Source organism: Pelmatolapia mariae, linkage group LG10_11 (genome assembly GCF_036321145.2).
Source record: "Pelmatolapia mariae isolate MD_Pm_ZW linkage group LG10_11, Pm_UMD_F_2, whole genome shotgun sequence".
Classification (NCBI taxonomy): Eukaryota; Metazoa; Chordata; class Actinopteri; order Cichliformes; family Cichlidae; genus Pelmatolapia; species Pelmatolapia mariae.
In genome coordinates, this window is record NC_086236.1 from 48,820,405 (window position 1) to 48,837,748 (window position 17,344).

The 17,344-nt window shown below is 41.9% G+C and overlaps 1 protein-coding gene across 2 annotated transcripts; it reads left to right on the forward strand.

Annotated features, from left to right (window-relative positions):
• The first annotated feature begins 765 nt into the window (after positions 1 to 765).
• LOC134636278 (zinc fingers and homeoboxes protein 1-like) lies at positions 766 to 16,298 on the forward strand. Of its 2 annotated transcripts, XM_063486196.1 has the most exons (9): positions 766 to 1,265; positions 3,574 to 3,898; positions 4,008 to 4,471; positions 4,795 to 4,998; positions 5,204 to 5,419; positions 6,079 to 6,243; positions 6,400 to 7,623; positions 7,742 to 7,770; positions 10,420 to 10,492. In XM_063486196.1, exons 2-9 carry the CDS (start codon positions 3,688 to 3,690, stop codon positions 10,421 to 10,423), a joined length of 2,517 nt encoding a protein of 838 aa, XP_063342266.1. In that variant the 5' UTR covers positions 766 to 1,265; positions 3,574 to 3,687; the 3' UTR covers positions 10,424 to 10,492. The 2 variants fall into 2 exon arrangements, with proteins under 2 accessions (XP_063342266.1, XP_063342265.1); XM_063486195.1 differs by lacking the exon at positions 7,742 to 7,770 and having other exon boundaries at positions 10,420 to 16,298.
• The last annotated feature ends 1,046 nt before the right edge of the window (positions 16,299 to 17,344 follow it).

Below are 17,344 nucleotides of genomic sequence, written 5' to 3' on the forward strand. Positions count from 1 at the left end.
ACGACCATTGTTAAGAATAGGTAGACCGGAGAGATTAAATAATTGCATTATGGGAAATTGAGGATCCAGGATTTTTTAAAATGTGACCCCATTTTAGGCATTCATGCCTCCACAGATGCTCATAACCTGTCTCTTAACAACCCTGTGACTCTATTATGGCACATTAACTCAATGAAGTGCAATTAAAATGATCCACACACTGATTTTGGTTGCGTAATGCCAGTGATAACTAACTGATAACAAAAAGCGAAGTAAATACATCCTGAAGTGTTTATCCAGTTATACCGCGCTTCCTTGTATGACTGTTGCATTATACTCTGACGCATACTGTTTATTGTTTATAGCCAAAAGGAGGCGACAACCTCGTTTTATTTTAAATATATAAAAGACGTTTTTTCACGGCAGCTTAAAAAGCTGCTTTACATTATAGCCCCTTTTTTCAAAAGTGAAAATAATCACGAAAAAAGCCTGAACAGCAACTGTACACAGTATCGCGTGTGTTGAAAGGAAAGTCTGCATTGTCAGTGTTGTCCTTAAGTAGCTTCTCATCGTGCCCTGACAGGTCATGTAAGGACATTTTGGCACGCAGCCGGATCGGGGAAATGATGAGTTTACGGCCCGCCGCACACGCTGTTTGAAACGCAGTTACTCTCTAAGGATATCACGGCTAAAACAAGCTCACACAGAGTCCACTGTAGTGCTGTTAAATTGGGCATTTTGTAGCCTAAAATTTCTCTCCAAAATTTTTAAGAGCACAGAGAGAGAGTCGCCGAGGAATGACGTCAGGACGTATTACATTGAATGATGACGCCGTTTGATCATTAAAAAAATCTGCCGTTAAAAAAAAAATCAGAGAATTGGGTCAGCAAACAGCACGGCCACGGTATGAATGTAACTCCCGTGTGTTCGGTGGTTCAACTTTGACAAAGAAGCCCCCCCTTTGGCGTGAAGTAACCTGCTCCGACGAGGAGAGAGGGAGATGTCCGGTGTTTTCCAGCATCTGCCAACGACAGCCGTAGCCGTTAGACCGGTCCGTCTGTCTGTCTGCCTCCCTGGGTTTGGGAAGACCCGCTTGCCCGGATAACGTTAACGCTGCTGCGGTCCCGGGCCAGGCTCGGGTCTGAGCGGTTAGCCGGGGGAAAGCAGAGACGCCGACAGATACCACCAGAGAGGAGCTGAGAGCTGCTCTGCTGAGACCCAGGAAATCACTCCTCGCCTTGTCTCGACAGCCTGGTAGCAACACAGTGCACATTTCAGTAGTTCCAGTAAGTTTACCGCCAGACGTGATCAATAATTATGACTGGCCCGGCTAACACTGGCTAGTTGGCCCATTTTTTTGTACGTGTCGGATGCCTTAGAGTCGAAGTAACCATATTTTGTTTAATAATTTGTAGCTTGAACGTGGCATTAATAATTATAACGAATGAGCTAGCTCACACCTCCACATTATTGAGTTGCTAACAGTTGATGCAAATGAGCGCATGATGGCAGAGCAGCGTAGCATGCCGTCCACACCTCTGTGTAATCTGTTAGGGTGACTTTACCAGCAACAAGTCAGGAGAAGTTGGCTCAAAGCGTGTGCAGAGGCGTGTTAGAGGGAAATGTTTGCTTATTTGCTGTAGCACTTGTGTCACAGTCAACAACCTGGCATCCATAAGCTGTTAAGTTAAACTCTTAATTCGCAAAGACACATGCAAAGTGAATTCAAATATTAGTTTTGAGCAGGAAATCTGTGCCTTAAAGCGAGATGTAAATAATGAAATAGATTATGATATGATCCCCCTACCATAATTGCTTTAATATATCCTGATCGGACTAATTTAAGTCATTTTAGCGGTCTTTTTTAAAGCCCTTGCCAAACTTATAGTCTCCACAACTACAACATGTATTCTGAAGGCCTCAAAGGGCTCTTTAGACCTTGACAGGATGACGCCACACACTTCAAGATCACAGATGTCAAAGTTGAAATAAAACAGAACTCACTGTCACTTCTGAAGAAGGTTGTTATCACTGGCACCTAATCTCAAACACCTGACTCAAATTTTATGGATCTCCTTTGTTTATCTAAATGTAAATTTACTGTCATTTATTTGAATATCTTCTTCAGCTGGATTTAACTGTTTCAAAGCGGATCCAGTCTCTGCTTGTTCAGATTTTTTCACGTGACTGTATATGAGGATGCGGCCCCTTTTAAGTCCTGTATGATTATTTCTTGTTACCTTCTGTGCCCAATGTATTATGTGTAACACCTGTTATTAATAGCCTAATAATAACCTGTTAATAACATGTGATCATACACTGTCTGAATGATGCTTGTTTTCAACGGTCAAATATACCACATGTATCAAATCACTCATCAAAGCTGATATAAAAAATGCTTAAAATTTTGCTGAATTTGCCTTAAAATGAGATTTTGTTTTTAACAATCTTCTCACTCTTTGAAGTTATGATTGTAGCACCATGTTTGCTGTTGCAGTATCTCTCTTTTAATGTATCTGGTATAAATTCACAAGTGTCTGTGATGACTTTAGGAGGCAGAGAACTCAGCTGATCAAGTTTTAGTTTCTCCTCACAATTTCATGCAGTTACATCATCATCTGAAGGACTGTGCATTTCATAGCCTGTGCAGTGCACTATGTAAAAATATAACTTAATTGGCCTAGTTGTCTCACAGTTTACACATCAAGTAATTAAAGACACATATTACAGTAAACTGATGAATGAACATGATGAATAACTTCATTCAAGATGAAAAAAGAAATCACCTCATGGGGACTTCATCTGCAGCATAGGGAGGAACTAACTGTGTTAATAAATAATTTGTTTGGGTGATTGTTTAATCTTAAATAGTGACCGCTGTCGGTCAGCATGATTCCATAGTAATTCTCTAAACTGAAATTGGTAACAGTATCAAAGGGTTAACCCCACCATCATTGACACCTTTACTGCTAGTTAAGTGGTAAAAGCCTTAAAGGTGAAGTGAAAGTCTTACGTGGGTTTTATGAATCATATCCTGAAGTTGGAATTGTACAAAGCTAGTGCAGCATGTGTAGCTCCAGTTCATAGATGTCTCCTAAATGCATGACATTTAGGCAATCATTAAGCTTCTGTTCTTAAAATAGCACACTCGCCGAATGTTACAGACTGTGGTATTGCAGCTTTCCTAAGGATTGCCCGTCCAAACTGGGGGCCTGAAGTCGTTTGTTAATAAAATCAAACACAAAGAATAAAAGAAATAATAAATAAAAACCTGTCCAATCATTTTGCAAGAATAAGTTGCAGTTTTAAGCCTTCAGCGTAATTACGCTTTGTAATTAATTAAACCTGCATTCACTCAGGTTAAATAGCTTGGGCTTACTTGTAATGCCCTCCCCTACATGCCTCTTTAAAACACTCAAATAACAAATACACAGCAACTTTTTTTTACTAGCTGAAAACTGAACTCCTGTCCCACACACAGTTTCTTAACTTTGGCAGCAAAGGAAAGATTTGATAACAACAACAGGAACACTTAAGCAACAGTGGGCTGATTATTTGAATCATTGTTTTGTCTGTGTGTGTGTTTTTCAACAGAAATACAGAATTCAAGGACTTTAAAGTGGGAGCACGTTTGCCTGCGATATGTGAGTCTCGGCAGTTCTGCCACGCATCTAGTTTTGCCGGAGAAGTAAAAAGTTTGGTTTGACAATGTCGAGCCGCCGGAAATCCACCACACCTTGCATGGTGGTGCCCTCTGATGTGGTTGAGCAGGAGGAGGTGGAGGAGAAAACAGAGAGAACGAAGGAGGAAGACGCTGGGGAGGAGGAGGAGGGAAAGGTGAAGGAGGGAACGGAGGAGGGGCTGACTGCAGAGGAGCTGGGGCAGGCTGTAGTTGTTGTCCCTGTTCCACCAGATTCAGGTAAGACTCTTGGTCTCATTCTTAACCTGACAAACCTGTAATATACTTAGTATACACAGATGTGTTGTAAACAATGAATGCTGCATTATTGTTACTGTTTATACTACAGATGAACCTGGTGTATCTACTGTAGACAACAGAGAGGCTGTCGGTCCGTCACTGAAAAGCAGCACTACAAATCCTCCTGAGGATCTGAGCAGCGACCAGCCCACCCACGAGCAACAGTGTGACACCCCTGAGGAGGGGGGAGCAGACCCCGCGGCAGTTGCTGCCATCTCTCTCAGCAAGACCCCGATCATGAGGATGAAGACCAAATCTGAACCCAAGAGAATTGCTGTGTCCCTGAAATCGGCAGACGAGGCAGCGGAGGCTTTTGGAGGAGGTGGCGAGGGAGAGTTGGGTGGGGAGCAGGAACCCATTGAAGCTCCTCTGGGGCCAATGACGCCTGTGGAGATGCTCATGCACGACTCCATGAAGCTCGGGGGAGGCGGCTTGCTGATCACCCCGCAGTTAGAACAGCAGAGGAAGTCATCCATTTTAAATCCCACAGTCCTGCCTGCTGGTCTGGCACAGGTAGAGACACTATATAATGTCAAGTGTTTTACAGCTGTACGAATTCCAATTTTACCAGTGTCTGTGAGCAATTAATGCATGTGGTGAGACCCAGCAGCGGTCTGTACCTAAAACCTGCTGCAAGCTTTTGGACAAAGGGTTGCTGTAATGTTAAATATCAACAGCATAATAGCAGCCCTTCAGCTGATAAATATTCATTGCCTCGTTCAGGAACACTTCAGCTGGTCAGAAGCCTGCCAAATAGAGCTTGGACACCATCTCTCCTTTAGCCACTCTGCATGGACGACATTTCTCATTTCCATCCCTCTCTGTCTTTGTTCCAGGTGCTCTCTGCCTTCCAGGCCCAGCAAAACACAGCAGCAGCTCAGCCCCAGCTGCTGATTCCCCTTAGCAGCATCCCCTCCTACAGTGCCACTATGGACACCAACCCTCTGCTGGGCACCACATATAAGAAGTTCCCTTACCCCTCCATGGCTGAGATCAGCAGCCTGGCAGCTCAGACACAGTTCACAGAGGAACAGATCAAGGTACATGAAGTAGATTCAGAGGCTCATTACTGATAATTACGTTTGTGTTATGGCCATCAGTTTTTTTTAATGTAGTATTACTTGTTGTATTACAAGTGAAAAGCTACCTCAATTGGAATTCCCATTTTTCATCTACAAACGGACTGTTTTAAAGTATACTTTAAAACAAAATATTAGAGTCAGATGTACTCGATCTGTGTCGCAGGTGTGGTTCTCAGCTCAGAGGCTGAAGCACGGTGTCAGCTGGACCCCAGAAGAAGTGGAAGAGGCCAGGAGGAAGCAGTTTAATGGCACGGTGCACACTGTGCCTCAGACTATCACTGTCATACCTGCTCACCAGCTGTCAGCTGCTGCTAACGGCCTGCAGTCCATCCTTCAGACCTGCCAGATAGTGGGCCAGCCTGGCCTCGTATTCACACAGGTAGGTAAGGAAAAAACACGTGTTACATTTGACCCAGCCTTAACCTGGCTTGGGCTTTTCAGCTTTTCACCTTGTCTCAGATATAATGAACTAGTCTGAATGAGTAGTAATGTAATGCAAAGAAAGGAGCAATCAATTTCAAAAGGTGTGCGCTTATGAATAGCTTTCCTGTTGATATCACAGTGACGATTTGAAAATGAGCACATCACTTCCAATTCCATAAAAGCTGGCTTCGATTGCATTCTGAATTCCAGTAATACTAAATTAGCCACTCAGAAACAACAGTACTGATGGACACACAGACTTCCCTCGTGCTTTTACACCCAATGTTGACATTGCATTGCATCTCTGGAACCGAGCCTCTTATACCAAATGAATGCAGAACAAATAGGTGAATTATTACTCACACTTTGGTGTGTGAGAACTGAATTCTTTCTGAGTGAGCTGGATGTTCTGACCTCTGTTGATTTTGGTCTTTAGCCAGACATGAGAGGAGATGGGAATTGGAGTCTTGCCAAAAAAGCCACTAACACAAGTACATGAAAACATTACAGCGGTTAAACACTTAAAAACCACTTTTGTTTTATAAACATGTTTTCCCTTTAAACAAAACATCACATCTCTGTCCCTTATTATTATTTTTTTCTTATGCTATGCAGGTTGGCCCAGGAGGCAACCTTCCAGTGACCAGTCCCATCACCCTGACAGTGGCAGGGTTGCCTAGCCAGTCCCAGAGCTCCAGCAGAGTTTCCTGCCAGCCCACCCTGACAAACAGTGAGCTGAAGCGGGCTACCACTATCCAGCCTCCCTCTCTTTCACCACAGGTGTGGAAAGCACTTACAGCTCAGTGCTACCAACAAGAACCTTGAATGGCTTTATAATCAGTACACAAAAATGACCTCGTGGTGTTTCTTTCAGCTAGAACTGTGTTGGAGAAAAAAAATGTGATTAAAATGTAACCTTTTCCTTCTGTCTCTAAGGAGAACTCGGCCCTCAGTGTTGACACATTCAGCATGCGACCTAAGAAATCCAAAGAGCAGCTGGCGGAGCTGAAAGCCAGCTACCTGAAGAACCACTTTGTCACAGATGCTGAAATTGCCCGATTGATGAAACTTACCAACCTGACGAAAGGGGAGATCAAAAAGTGGTTCAGTGACACCAGGTACAACCAGCGCAACTCCAAGAACAGCCACGTCATCGTGTTTCACGACGGAGGTGGTAGAAGCGGCGGCACATGTAGCAACGCTGCTAACACCACCATTGTTATCGACTCCAGCGACGAGACCCCAACATCACCCCATCCTCCACGTACACCTCCCGTGAAGGAGAAGGAGACCCGTCCCAAAACGTGGAACCCTTTTCCGGACTTTACCCTGCAGAAGTTTAAGGAGAAGACGCCGGAGCAGCTTGTGGTGCTGGAGGAGAGTTTCGAGAAGAACACCACACCTTCAGATGAAGAGCTGAGCCGTTTGAGGACGGAGACTAAACTGACGCGGAGGGAAATTGACGCCTGGTTCACCGAGAGACGAAAAATGCCATCCGTCAGCACCTCGTCTCCAGATTCCTCTGAAGGAGGAAAAATAGAAACAGATGGAGCAAAAGCAGGAGAAGGGGGAGGAACAGGAGGAACGGCCTCTTCTTCACCTCCTGCCTCTTCATCTCGAAAAGGTAGTCAAACTCCTCCTGGGAATCGCACCAAGCATTTGCCCAGCAGCAACAAGAAGGACATTAAGGACAAGAGTAAAAAGACTCCGGAGCAGCTCCATATTCTGAAAAGTGCCTTTGTTAGGACCCAGTGGCCCACACCAGAGGAGTACGATCAGCTAGCAGAGGAAAGCGGCCTTCCTCGCTCCTACATTGTCAGCTGGTTCGGTGACTCTCGGTATTCCTGGAAGAACGGAAACCTGAAGTGGTTCTTTCAATACCAAAGTGGCAACATCGAAGGACCAAACAGCGGAGGTGGGAGTAAACTGGGAAGCGGCAGTCGGAAAAGACGTGGACGAAATCGTGGGTGGGGACGATCCCGAACCAGGAAGCAGCCAAGAAGGTCCACCTCTTTAAGTTCGGATGTCGACAGGCCAACCCCATCAAAGAAGTTCAAGACTGGGAAGGAGATCCTGAAGGAGTACTACTTGAAGCACCACTTCCTCAATGAGCAAGATCTGGATGAGCTTGTCACCAAGACCAACATGAGCTATGAACAGGTAAGTCTTCTCCTAGGACCACCTTTCCTCTTAGGTGAGGAAAGTAAAATAATAATAATAACAATAATAACTGCAGAATTGAACAATATTTCTTCTTTAAAATCTCTTCCTATTTTAGCTCATCCAGCCAAATGGACGGATGCAATGGTGAGGCATCTGTCCATCCGTCCTTCATAGTGCAATTCACAAAAATTATAAATATTGGCCAGATTTTAGAGAAACTTGCACAGCGATCACTTAAAAGGTCTTCACCTAAATTCTGCTCAGTGTCAGGGTTATATTTATAGTTTTATAGACACGTTTCCCAAGAATCGCTACACTACCTAGGGCATGGGTGTCCAACTCCAGGCCTTAAGGGTCGGTGTCCTGCAGGTTTTAGATGTGTCCTTGATCCGACACAGCTGATTTAAATGGCTAAATTACCTCCTCAACATGTCTTAAAGTTCTCCAGAGGCCTGGTAATGAACTAATCATTTGATTAAGGTGTGTTGACCCAGCGGGCAGCATGGTGGCACGGTGGTTAGCACTGTTGCCTCACAGCAAGAAGGTCCTGAGTTCAATTCCGCCAGCAGGGTCTTTCTGTGTGGAGTTTGCATGTTCTCCCCGTGTTTGCGTGGGTTCTCCCCGGGTACTCCGGCTTCCTCCCACCGTCTAAAGACATGCACTTTGTGGGGATAGGTTAATTGAAAAATCTAAATTGCCCATAGGTGTGAATGTGAGTGCGAATGGTTGTCTGTCCCTCTGTGTGTTAGCCCTGCGACAGACTGGCGACCTGTCCAGGGTGTACCCCGCCTCTCGCCCTATGACAGCTGGGATAGGCTCCAGCGCCCCCCGTGACCCTGAAAAGCGGAAGCGAATGGATGGATGGATGGTGTTGACCCAGGGTGATATCTAAAACCTGCAGGACACTGCCTTTAGAAGCCTGAAGTTGGACTCCCCTGCCCTAGGTGGAGTAGCAATTTTTGGGAAAAGTGCCCATAAAACTATGAATATGATTGTTTGTGTGCATTCTTGTAGATTTTAATTAACTTTAGTTTAATTATCTTTAGTTTGTGCAATATAGTTAGTATAGTAACAGGAAAACTTGTAACCTCCTTTTTGTTTGTCTGTGAAGGTTCTCAGTCATCCAGGTCATCGTAGTCTAAGGAGCTTGGGAAGAATGAGAGGTGAAACGTCTTCAAGCAACTTAAAAAAGTCCAGACACTTTTCTTTTCAAGCTCCTTAGACTCCTTTCTGTTCTTCACTCATTACAGTAGCCTGTGGACTGTGTTGGATTATGAGCTTGATAAGCTTCTGTATTATCGACATTCTGGTTTTTAAATACTTTGTTTTTACCTTAAAAAAAACCCTTATGAGATGATTTGGTATACAGTGGTCCCTCGTTTATTGTGGTAGTTACGTTCTACAAATAACCCACGAGTGAAATTCGCGAAGTAGCCAACTTTATTTTTTACAGTTATTATAGATGTTGTAAGGCTGTAAAACCCCTCACTACACACTTTATACACATTTCTCAGACAGGTACGAACATTTTCACACTTTTCTCTCTTGTTTAAACACTCTCAAAGTTCAAACCTTCGTCGAAACATCCAGTATTATAGAATGAAACCAAAGGCACTTGCGGTTGCCTTTGACGGTGCAAAACGTTTCATCGGCATTGTTGTGTTTGTTGGGGAGAAAACTTACAAACATACAGTACAGCACTTCAGAGTCACACTGCTAGCGATCGAAGATTTGTGTAAATTTGACAAGCTGAACGCATTCTGTACTGTACAGGAGACACGGCACAGAGGAGATTGATTGACAGTGGTCTACAGCCAATCAGGACGCAGAACACAATGCGCTGTTAAAAAAAAAAAGCATGCAAAATTGCACAAATAAAATCTGCGAAACAGTGAGGCCGCGGAAGGTGAACCGCGTTATAGCGAGGGACCACTGTATACTGTATAGACAAAATACTGGGCCACCTACATAGAACATCTAAAGGAGCAGCTCAGTTATCGAAATTAGTGCAATGAAGCTCCCAGTCGACACTGGGATGCTGATGTTAATGTCAGAGGTTTGGATCTCTGCAATTACTGAGTCAGCAGAGCGCTCTGTAACTTTCCGTGGTCTGCCACTTCACGGCGGAGTGTCTGTGGTTCCTAAACACTTCCACTTTGCTATATTACCACTTACCACTGATTGTGAAACACTGTACCTAGAAATATCTGGAAATATTTTCAGTGACGAGATCCTATTACAGCACCACGCTTAAATTCAGTGATCTCTGAAGAACAACCTGTTCTTTTACAAATGTTTATAAAGGCCCTTTGCCATGCTAGTTACTTGATATTGTACATCTGCTGCAATGACATTGAAAAAAACTGAATTCAAAGATTAAGAGATGTGGCCCAATAATGTATATTTAGTCAAAAGATAATGAGTTAAAGTACTTTTGCCTGCTCTCTTATTTCTCCATGGGTCACCACAATGAATGAGTCCACTTTATTTGACACAGATTTGGTATTTGGCACAGATTTTTCACCACATGCCTTTCTTGAGGCAAACCTTCCATTTATCCTGGCTTCGGACCAGCACTATGCTAGCTTGTGACCCCCTGAGGCTAGGGTTGTGTCTCTGTGCCACTAGTTAAAAGATAATCAGGATTATTACAGAAAACTTACTAAGGGTTCCATGGACCTAACTGGTCTTCATGTCATTAACACTCACTCAAGTGAAAGTATTTTCAACCACCTCGAAGCTGAGAAATAACCTTCTGAGGTCATGACCTCCTCTTTCTCTGTTTGTCGAAAGGTGAGGGAGTGGTTCGCCGAGGTGCAGCGACGCTTGGACGTGGGGTTAGATCCTTTCCTGGAACCGAGCGCACAGAGGACTGATGGAGACGAAGGAACACAGGAGGATGAAGAGGAGACGCAGGGAGAGTCAATGGCCACCGACGAGCAGACAGGCGCAGGGCAGAGAGATGAAGAAGATGATGAGGAGGACGAGGAGGAGGATGGTGATGACACAGACGACAGTGAGGTTTGGGAGCCATCACGCAGCGTCAAGAAATCTTTGTCCGTTTCTGAAGACTAGCAATTGTGGGGAAGCAGGGTGAAGCTTAACTGAATGTTACAAGAAATACTGTTTGGAGGAATCGACGCTGGACGGCAGTTAGCTAGACCAAGTGTTTTTATCCACTGATTTGCATGTGTAGTTCTCCACATTCATTTGCTTTTCAAGCTGTTTCCGAGTCACGTCTATGTGACACTAACACACGGACTATTAGCTTTAGCTCAATCTCTCACTGTAACTAAGATGAAAACAAGAATCCGACCCCACACAGAGGCACATGAAACTTTGATAACGCTTATAAAGCAGCACCTACATAATGTTTATAAAGAGGAATGGCGTGAAATACAATCTTCAAGCTGAGCTGAGGATGACAACTGTCAGTGAGATAGGTATCCAAAAATATGTTGAATCCAAACACATCCATTAAACCCTTTTTTTAAAGGAAGCAAACTGTCTAAACGACAGATTTTGCTCCTTGCTAATTTGCACTCCTTGCCTGTTTAAATGAAGCTACTAAGCTGCCCCCATTCACACACTGACGCTACTTTTCTTCTGGAAGGAGTGTTTGATAAGTTGTGAGCAAGGGCCTGAATTCAAATTTCAATTTGTAATTCTGTGAATGCCCACCCTCCTCTGAGCAGTTGTACTTAAAAAGGTGCTTGAAAATGTATCGCAGCTAGATGTCACTGCTGAGCAGTGTATCCAGTGAAACCAGCACATGACTGTGGGATTTCATTTTACCTGTTTTTTAGCACCTGTGAAGAGCAGATCGAGAGAATCAGCAGGTTATTTGAGCTGACATGAATTTGATGATCTGTGTGAAATGATATGAGAAAAAAGTACCTTAATGCTGAATGAATGCCAAGGCCAGGCATTAAATAACACAGGATGTCTATTCAAGTCTTCCCTTTATACTTGCTCATTGTTTCATTACTCTTATAGATTTTTAACATAACACCTACAGGTTGGATGGGAAAGAATGCGTTTAATATGCACTGCTTTCACCTTTTGATAAAACACCTCCTGTGATCTGTTCTGACCTTTTTAAAGGGGCTTGTGTAGATCATGAGAATGAGAGAGTTTATGTGAAGTTGAATGTGTTGTCTTCTGGGCAGTGAGCTACAAAGGCACCATTTGTGCACTAAATAGGGGCCACTGGGAGATGGACCTCTGGTTCCAGTGAAATAACTATACAGACGCAAAAACTTTGCTGCAGTGTTTTACTAGTGGTGACCCTGTGAGTTTCCCTAAAACCCTGCAAATAAATGCAAGCTCTCACCTTAACAAGAGTGCAGTTAGCACCACATCAATGATGTGAGGCCTGTGAATCATGATGGCTCTGACTCGTACTTTAGAAAAATAAAAGCAAAAACAGTTAGGCAGTATTTCAAATAACAATCTGACTCCTTTCTGCACTGAAGAGAGAAACCTGAAGCACCTAAAGTAAACTTTAAAAATCAATGCACTTTGTCCACTTGTGTTCATAGTGGACTAAATACTGATTAGGCACCTTAATCTCATTTAATTCCATGAAATGGAAGACCAAATCTGTTTTGTACGACTACAAACTAAACCAGTGTTTTGCCTTTTTTTATTTGTACTAACCTGGAATGTTACCAGTTTAATCACTTTTTTAATAATATATGTGTTTCATAGTTGGATGTTTATATGGCTGAAAATAATAGAACAATCACCCATTATTTTGTTTCACTAAATTGCACAATTTGAGCCCAATTTTTCAAGATTTCTTGGTGTGAAAATGCATTTGCATTATATGTCTTGTAATCCTGTTGTTGCTTTAAATCAAGGGAACCGTTTCCCATGTCTCCCTCTTGTTTCTACCCGCCCCTGCCCGCTGCTTTACCCCTCTCCTCCTGTGTTCTTTTGTCAAATAAGTGACTATTACATGATGCGCTCTTCCCAAGGCGTAAACATTAGCGGTGTCGTATTGGCTCTCTGTCTCGGAAAATTGTCTGCAGCGTAAGCAGGCACAGAGGCAAAGGGACTTCAAAAAACTGAAAAACGCTTCGGAAAACTAAAAGACGTTCTTGGATAAAGTTGCTTTCTCTCATCGGAGGAATCGTTGTGATGAAGACGTGGCACAGCTTTCCCTCTGCGGCGAGAAGACTACCAAATAAAGCTCCACTCTCTGTTTTCTTGACTCTTTCAAACTCTTTGCGAACTGTCCCAACTGCTGTTCTTTACTGACAGGAGAGAGAGACCGATGAAGCTTTGCAGGTTAACCTTTGTGCCTACGTGGCTCGTCGCTTGTTTTGAACAGAATTTCACCAACTCTCAACTTTGGAAATCAGTAAACTTAAGAAAGGATTGTTCAAACTAATGATGATGCATGACCGAGCTCTGCTTTCTGCTGACGCTGTTAGATGCCTAGCTACACTGAAGCTAACATTGGTAACTTCAGTTCTAAGTCCTTAAACAGACATCTCGAAGTTCTGAATTTTGATAGTGTTTGGAACGTATCCCCGGGCACTTGTCGCACTAGAAGACACTGCGGTTAGATTTCCAACATCTTTAGCTTTAATCCAGCTGAAACCTTTTATCTGTTTGGTCATCATGTGACGAGTGCCTGGTCATGAAAATAACAGTCACAGTTTTAAAGAATACTTTTGTCTAATACTGCATGCAATAACCAAGACAAACAACATTTGTACATATTTGGGGTTGGTATACTTGGCACAGTAGAAGCCTCATCCTGGTTAAACTGAAAATGTAGCTTAAAAATGCGATTCGAGGACCTGTTTTCTTTTGAAAATGTTGCTCAAATCATTGGAATATTTGCTAAGTTTGAGCTACTTTTAGTTTAGAGGGGCTTATTTTAATGACTTATTTCTATTTTGCACAACATATTTTTTAAAAACACCCCAAGTGCAACCATTTTGTGCTCTTTTCTAAGCATTTATTATCTCATATGCTAATGTATACACATGGTACAAAATGGTGGTCAGTACTCAATTTAGTCTACAGGTTAGGCTTCATGCTGCCCCCAGGTATCCAGCCCACAGTCTTTTACAGTGTGCTGTTTCATTATTATAGTCAATCTGTTTTGAATGGTTTTTATATGTTTCTATCTATGAAAACTGTCATTGCAACTCTATCCAGTCAACAGTGGACTTCCTGTTAGCAAGACAGGCTCAATATGTACAATAGATTAGTGTTTTTAATTAGAATCACTTTTAGAGTTCACTGTGCACAAGTGGCTTTTTGGTACTTTGTTTGCAAAAATGTAGAATCATAACTCAAGAGAAAAGACATGCAGTTAGCTGGATTAATGTTTGAATGAACCTGAACCTTTTTTGTGCTTGCTAATAGTGTGTTCATATTTAAGGCGCTAATTAGAACACAACTGATGAGTCAGTATTGTTTTCTTTTAGACATAGAAAATCGAACATAAACATTCTCTGAACATACATAGTTATTAATAAGTCCTTGTTATGATAAAATGACAGTGCAGATTACAAACATGGGAAGTTGAGAGTGCCCTCTGGTGGACAAACTGTGCAACATCAGGACTCATAACATGATTGGTTCTCCTGCCTTTTCTTTGCATTTTAGTTTTTATTGAATAAATATAAATGCTGATACCAATAGGTCAGCAAGTTGCTAACATTGACCAGTATTGATCGATCAGGCTCAAATGTTAATCCTAAATTACTTTATAAACATGCAGTCAGAACCGTAAATATCTGGACACTGGCAAGTTTTTCTTTTATGTTATTGCCTATGTACACCACACCAGTTCAAGTTGATTTGAAATCAAGCAATCTAGATGTGATGTAAGTGCAGACTTTCAGCTTTAAGTTAAGGCATTTAAATAAAGGATTGTATTAATGGTTGTACAGTTTTACAGCATTTGAGTGTATCTGAGAGGAGAGTACAGCCCTGTAGACTTTAAAATTCATTCTGGTACTTCTGTCAGCAGTCACATCATCAATAAATATTAGTGATGTGGTCCCTTTAGCAGCTGTTCAAAGATGTTTTCTGGTAAAGTCTAATCTGGCCTTACAGTTCTTGAGTGTACTGTACAGCCTATAAATACACAGATGTGTAGCTTATGTCGAGGTTGCCGTGTCTTTTCACTGAGTTATGATTTTATATCCAGCATTCATCACGTATCCCAGTTAACCTTGTGCTGTAGAGCTAAAAGCTAACGTTGTGATCTGAGTAGTTTACCTGCGGTCCTATTACTCTCATATGTCATATCTGTACCTGCTGTACTTCTGCTATAGTCCTCACTTGTTTTCTGTATTTAAAGGTAGTTAGCTGAATGTTTCTTACAGCAATCCAGATGTTTTCACTCTACAGCTGCCAGCTTTTGGTTTTAGAAAATACACCTTGTCAGATTTGAAAATAACTGTGGACATGAATTGATTTTTTTTCTAATCTCACTGTAAAGTTTTTACCTTCTGTTGTCTGATCAGATTTTTCCTTCATATCGGTGCGGTTTGCTTTGGATCCCAAATGTTTTCTCTTCTGCATCAGTACTCTGTGTACCTTCAGATCTGTTTTTGCTGATTCATGACAGTGACTGGATGTAATTAGTTACAGTTGTTTCTCCACAGACACAGATAATGCAGGACGAACACATGTACGCTCCACTTTAATCAGTGGTTTGAAGCCATTTCAATATATCGCTCCTAAATTTAAGTGCGGTACCAACTCCTATAGCTGTAAATAATCTCCTGATGCGCTTTGGAGAATATTCTCTGAATGAAACTGACCTACTGAGGCTTTTACAAAGTTGAAATCAGTGTTACTCTGCGTCTGTGGAACCAACATTTCCACTAACTTAAAGTTTCTGTGATGACCTTTGATTAATCCTGGTGTGTGTGATTGTTTCTCCAGTGTTGCTGTAGAAGGCTGAAAATACTCCCTGTGGTCCCTGCACTCCTCAGCTTGTAGCTACCAGCTGTGAGACATGAAATGTGTGCAATGTTAATTTAAAATCCCAGCTGTTATTGAGGCTCTGGCTTGATAGGTTGATTTAGAAAAGATTTATATTTTATACTTGTTTGAGGACAAAACCCAATAAATTTGGATCAAAGGATGTGAACGCGTGAGAAGCATTTTGCTTTAAATAATGAAACATGAAGTTTCAGGATGTTTAAATTCAGATGTTGTGCAGAAAGTCTGGCATAGTGTCCTGTTAAAAATGAAAACATAAATTCTTGTTTCCCTACATAATGATCCAGCTGTGGAAATGTCACTGAAAACCTATTCACACAGCCTCCACTGGTGAAGTAAATTTCCTGGTATGCTAAAGTATTTGCATGTGCTGTGACTTGGATGCACACACAATGTTGGTTGAACATGGTGATCATAACAATTGTGGTATGTTCACATCTGCAAATCAGATGGAAAAGTCTGGGAATGCTTTGCCTACTAAACATAACAGCCTCACTCTGAGTGTAAACAGTAGAAATGTATATTGTCATGTTGGCAGCTGTGAGGGAAGTGACAGAAATACAAATTCAGCTCTGATCCAGAGAGGGGATCATATCAACATCAGTGTGTCTACAGAAAACTCCAGAGTGAGGGTAGAAGTCTTTTCTTTCTTATTAAAGGACACCTCTGCGCAAAGATTCATTTCCATTCATAGATCTGTGCTCATTTGTGTACAAACATGTAACCTTTAATCAACTAACTGCTGTTTTTTCTTGTCTAAAGTAAAGATGCTGTGGAGTCTGTTGTTCATCATTTTGATTGGTAAGTGGATCATTTGATGTTCCTGCCTGGCACAGTGATGTTTCCAAAGTCGTTTCATTTAGTTTAAAGAGGGTTTGACTTTAGTAAAGCCAGTTTCATTTCTGAGTATTGAAGGATGGTTTACATTCTGTGCTTTCTGCTGTATTACCAAACAACAATATCAGAGCTGGCAGTAATTCACTCATTCTTACATCGTTCTCTGAAACTTCACAGGAAGATCAACTCAACAGGATCAAGGTAAGAGTGCATTTCTAAAAAGTTTCTTATAGTTGTATGATATAAAATATTATGGTATCGTGGAAATAAATAATCTTTTTTATAAGCATGAATCTGTGCAATTGTGTTTGTGTTTGTAGAATAAAGATATTTGCCACAAAAGGTGTTTGGGAGTGGAAAGGAGATTTTCCTGAGGAAACAACACTTGCCTCACTCTGAAGTATTATTATCACTGACATTGTTTTTTGTTTTTCTTCTTCTTTGTTTTTTTTTTTTGTTTTTTTAGATTCGCTTTCAGCTACATTATCAGAATGTAGCCCAGGGTGGGAACTATCAAACTGGATGACAAATTGGCATTTCAGTCTTCGTTCTTCACAGATAAGAATGGTGCCAAATACACTGCTGACAGAGCTTTTGATGGGAATATCTTGAGATCTGCTCACACTGCAAAACAGACCAACTCCTGGTGGACAGTTGACTTATTGGGTCTATATGAAATTTCCTGCATCACCATTTACAACATTAAACAATCAAATATTGATCTAAGAGGCGCTCGGATCCTCATCGGGAACTCATCTGAGAGAAATGCTGCTGACACCACTGAGTAATACCTTCATCTTACTTTGAATCATTCTGTTCTCAGTCAGGCTCCAGCATGTCCAATGTTTTTAGATGTTGTCCATGATTAATTTCAGGGATTATAATAGCCAAAAACAAAATATTG

Coding starts and splice junctions, on each gene's coding strand:
- LOC134636278 (XM_063486195.1), top strand. CDS start 3,688: ATGTCGAGCCGCCGGAAATCCACCACACCTTGCATGGTGGTGCCCTCT. Junction 3,899..4,007: donor CCCTGTTCCACCAGATTCAG/GTAAGACTCTTG, acceptor TTTATACTACAG/ATGAACCTGGTGTATCTACT. Junction 6,244..6,399: donor CTCCCTCTCTTTCACCACAG/GTGTGGAAAGCA, acceptor TCTGTCTCTAAG/GAGAACTCGGCCCTCAGTGT.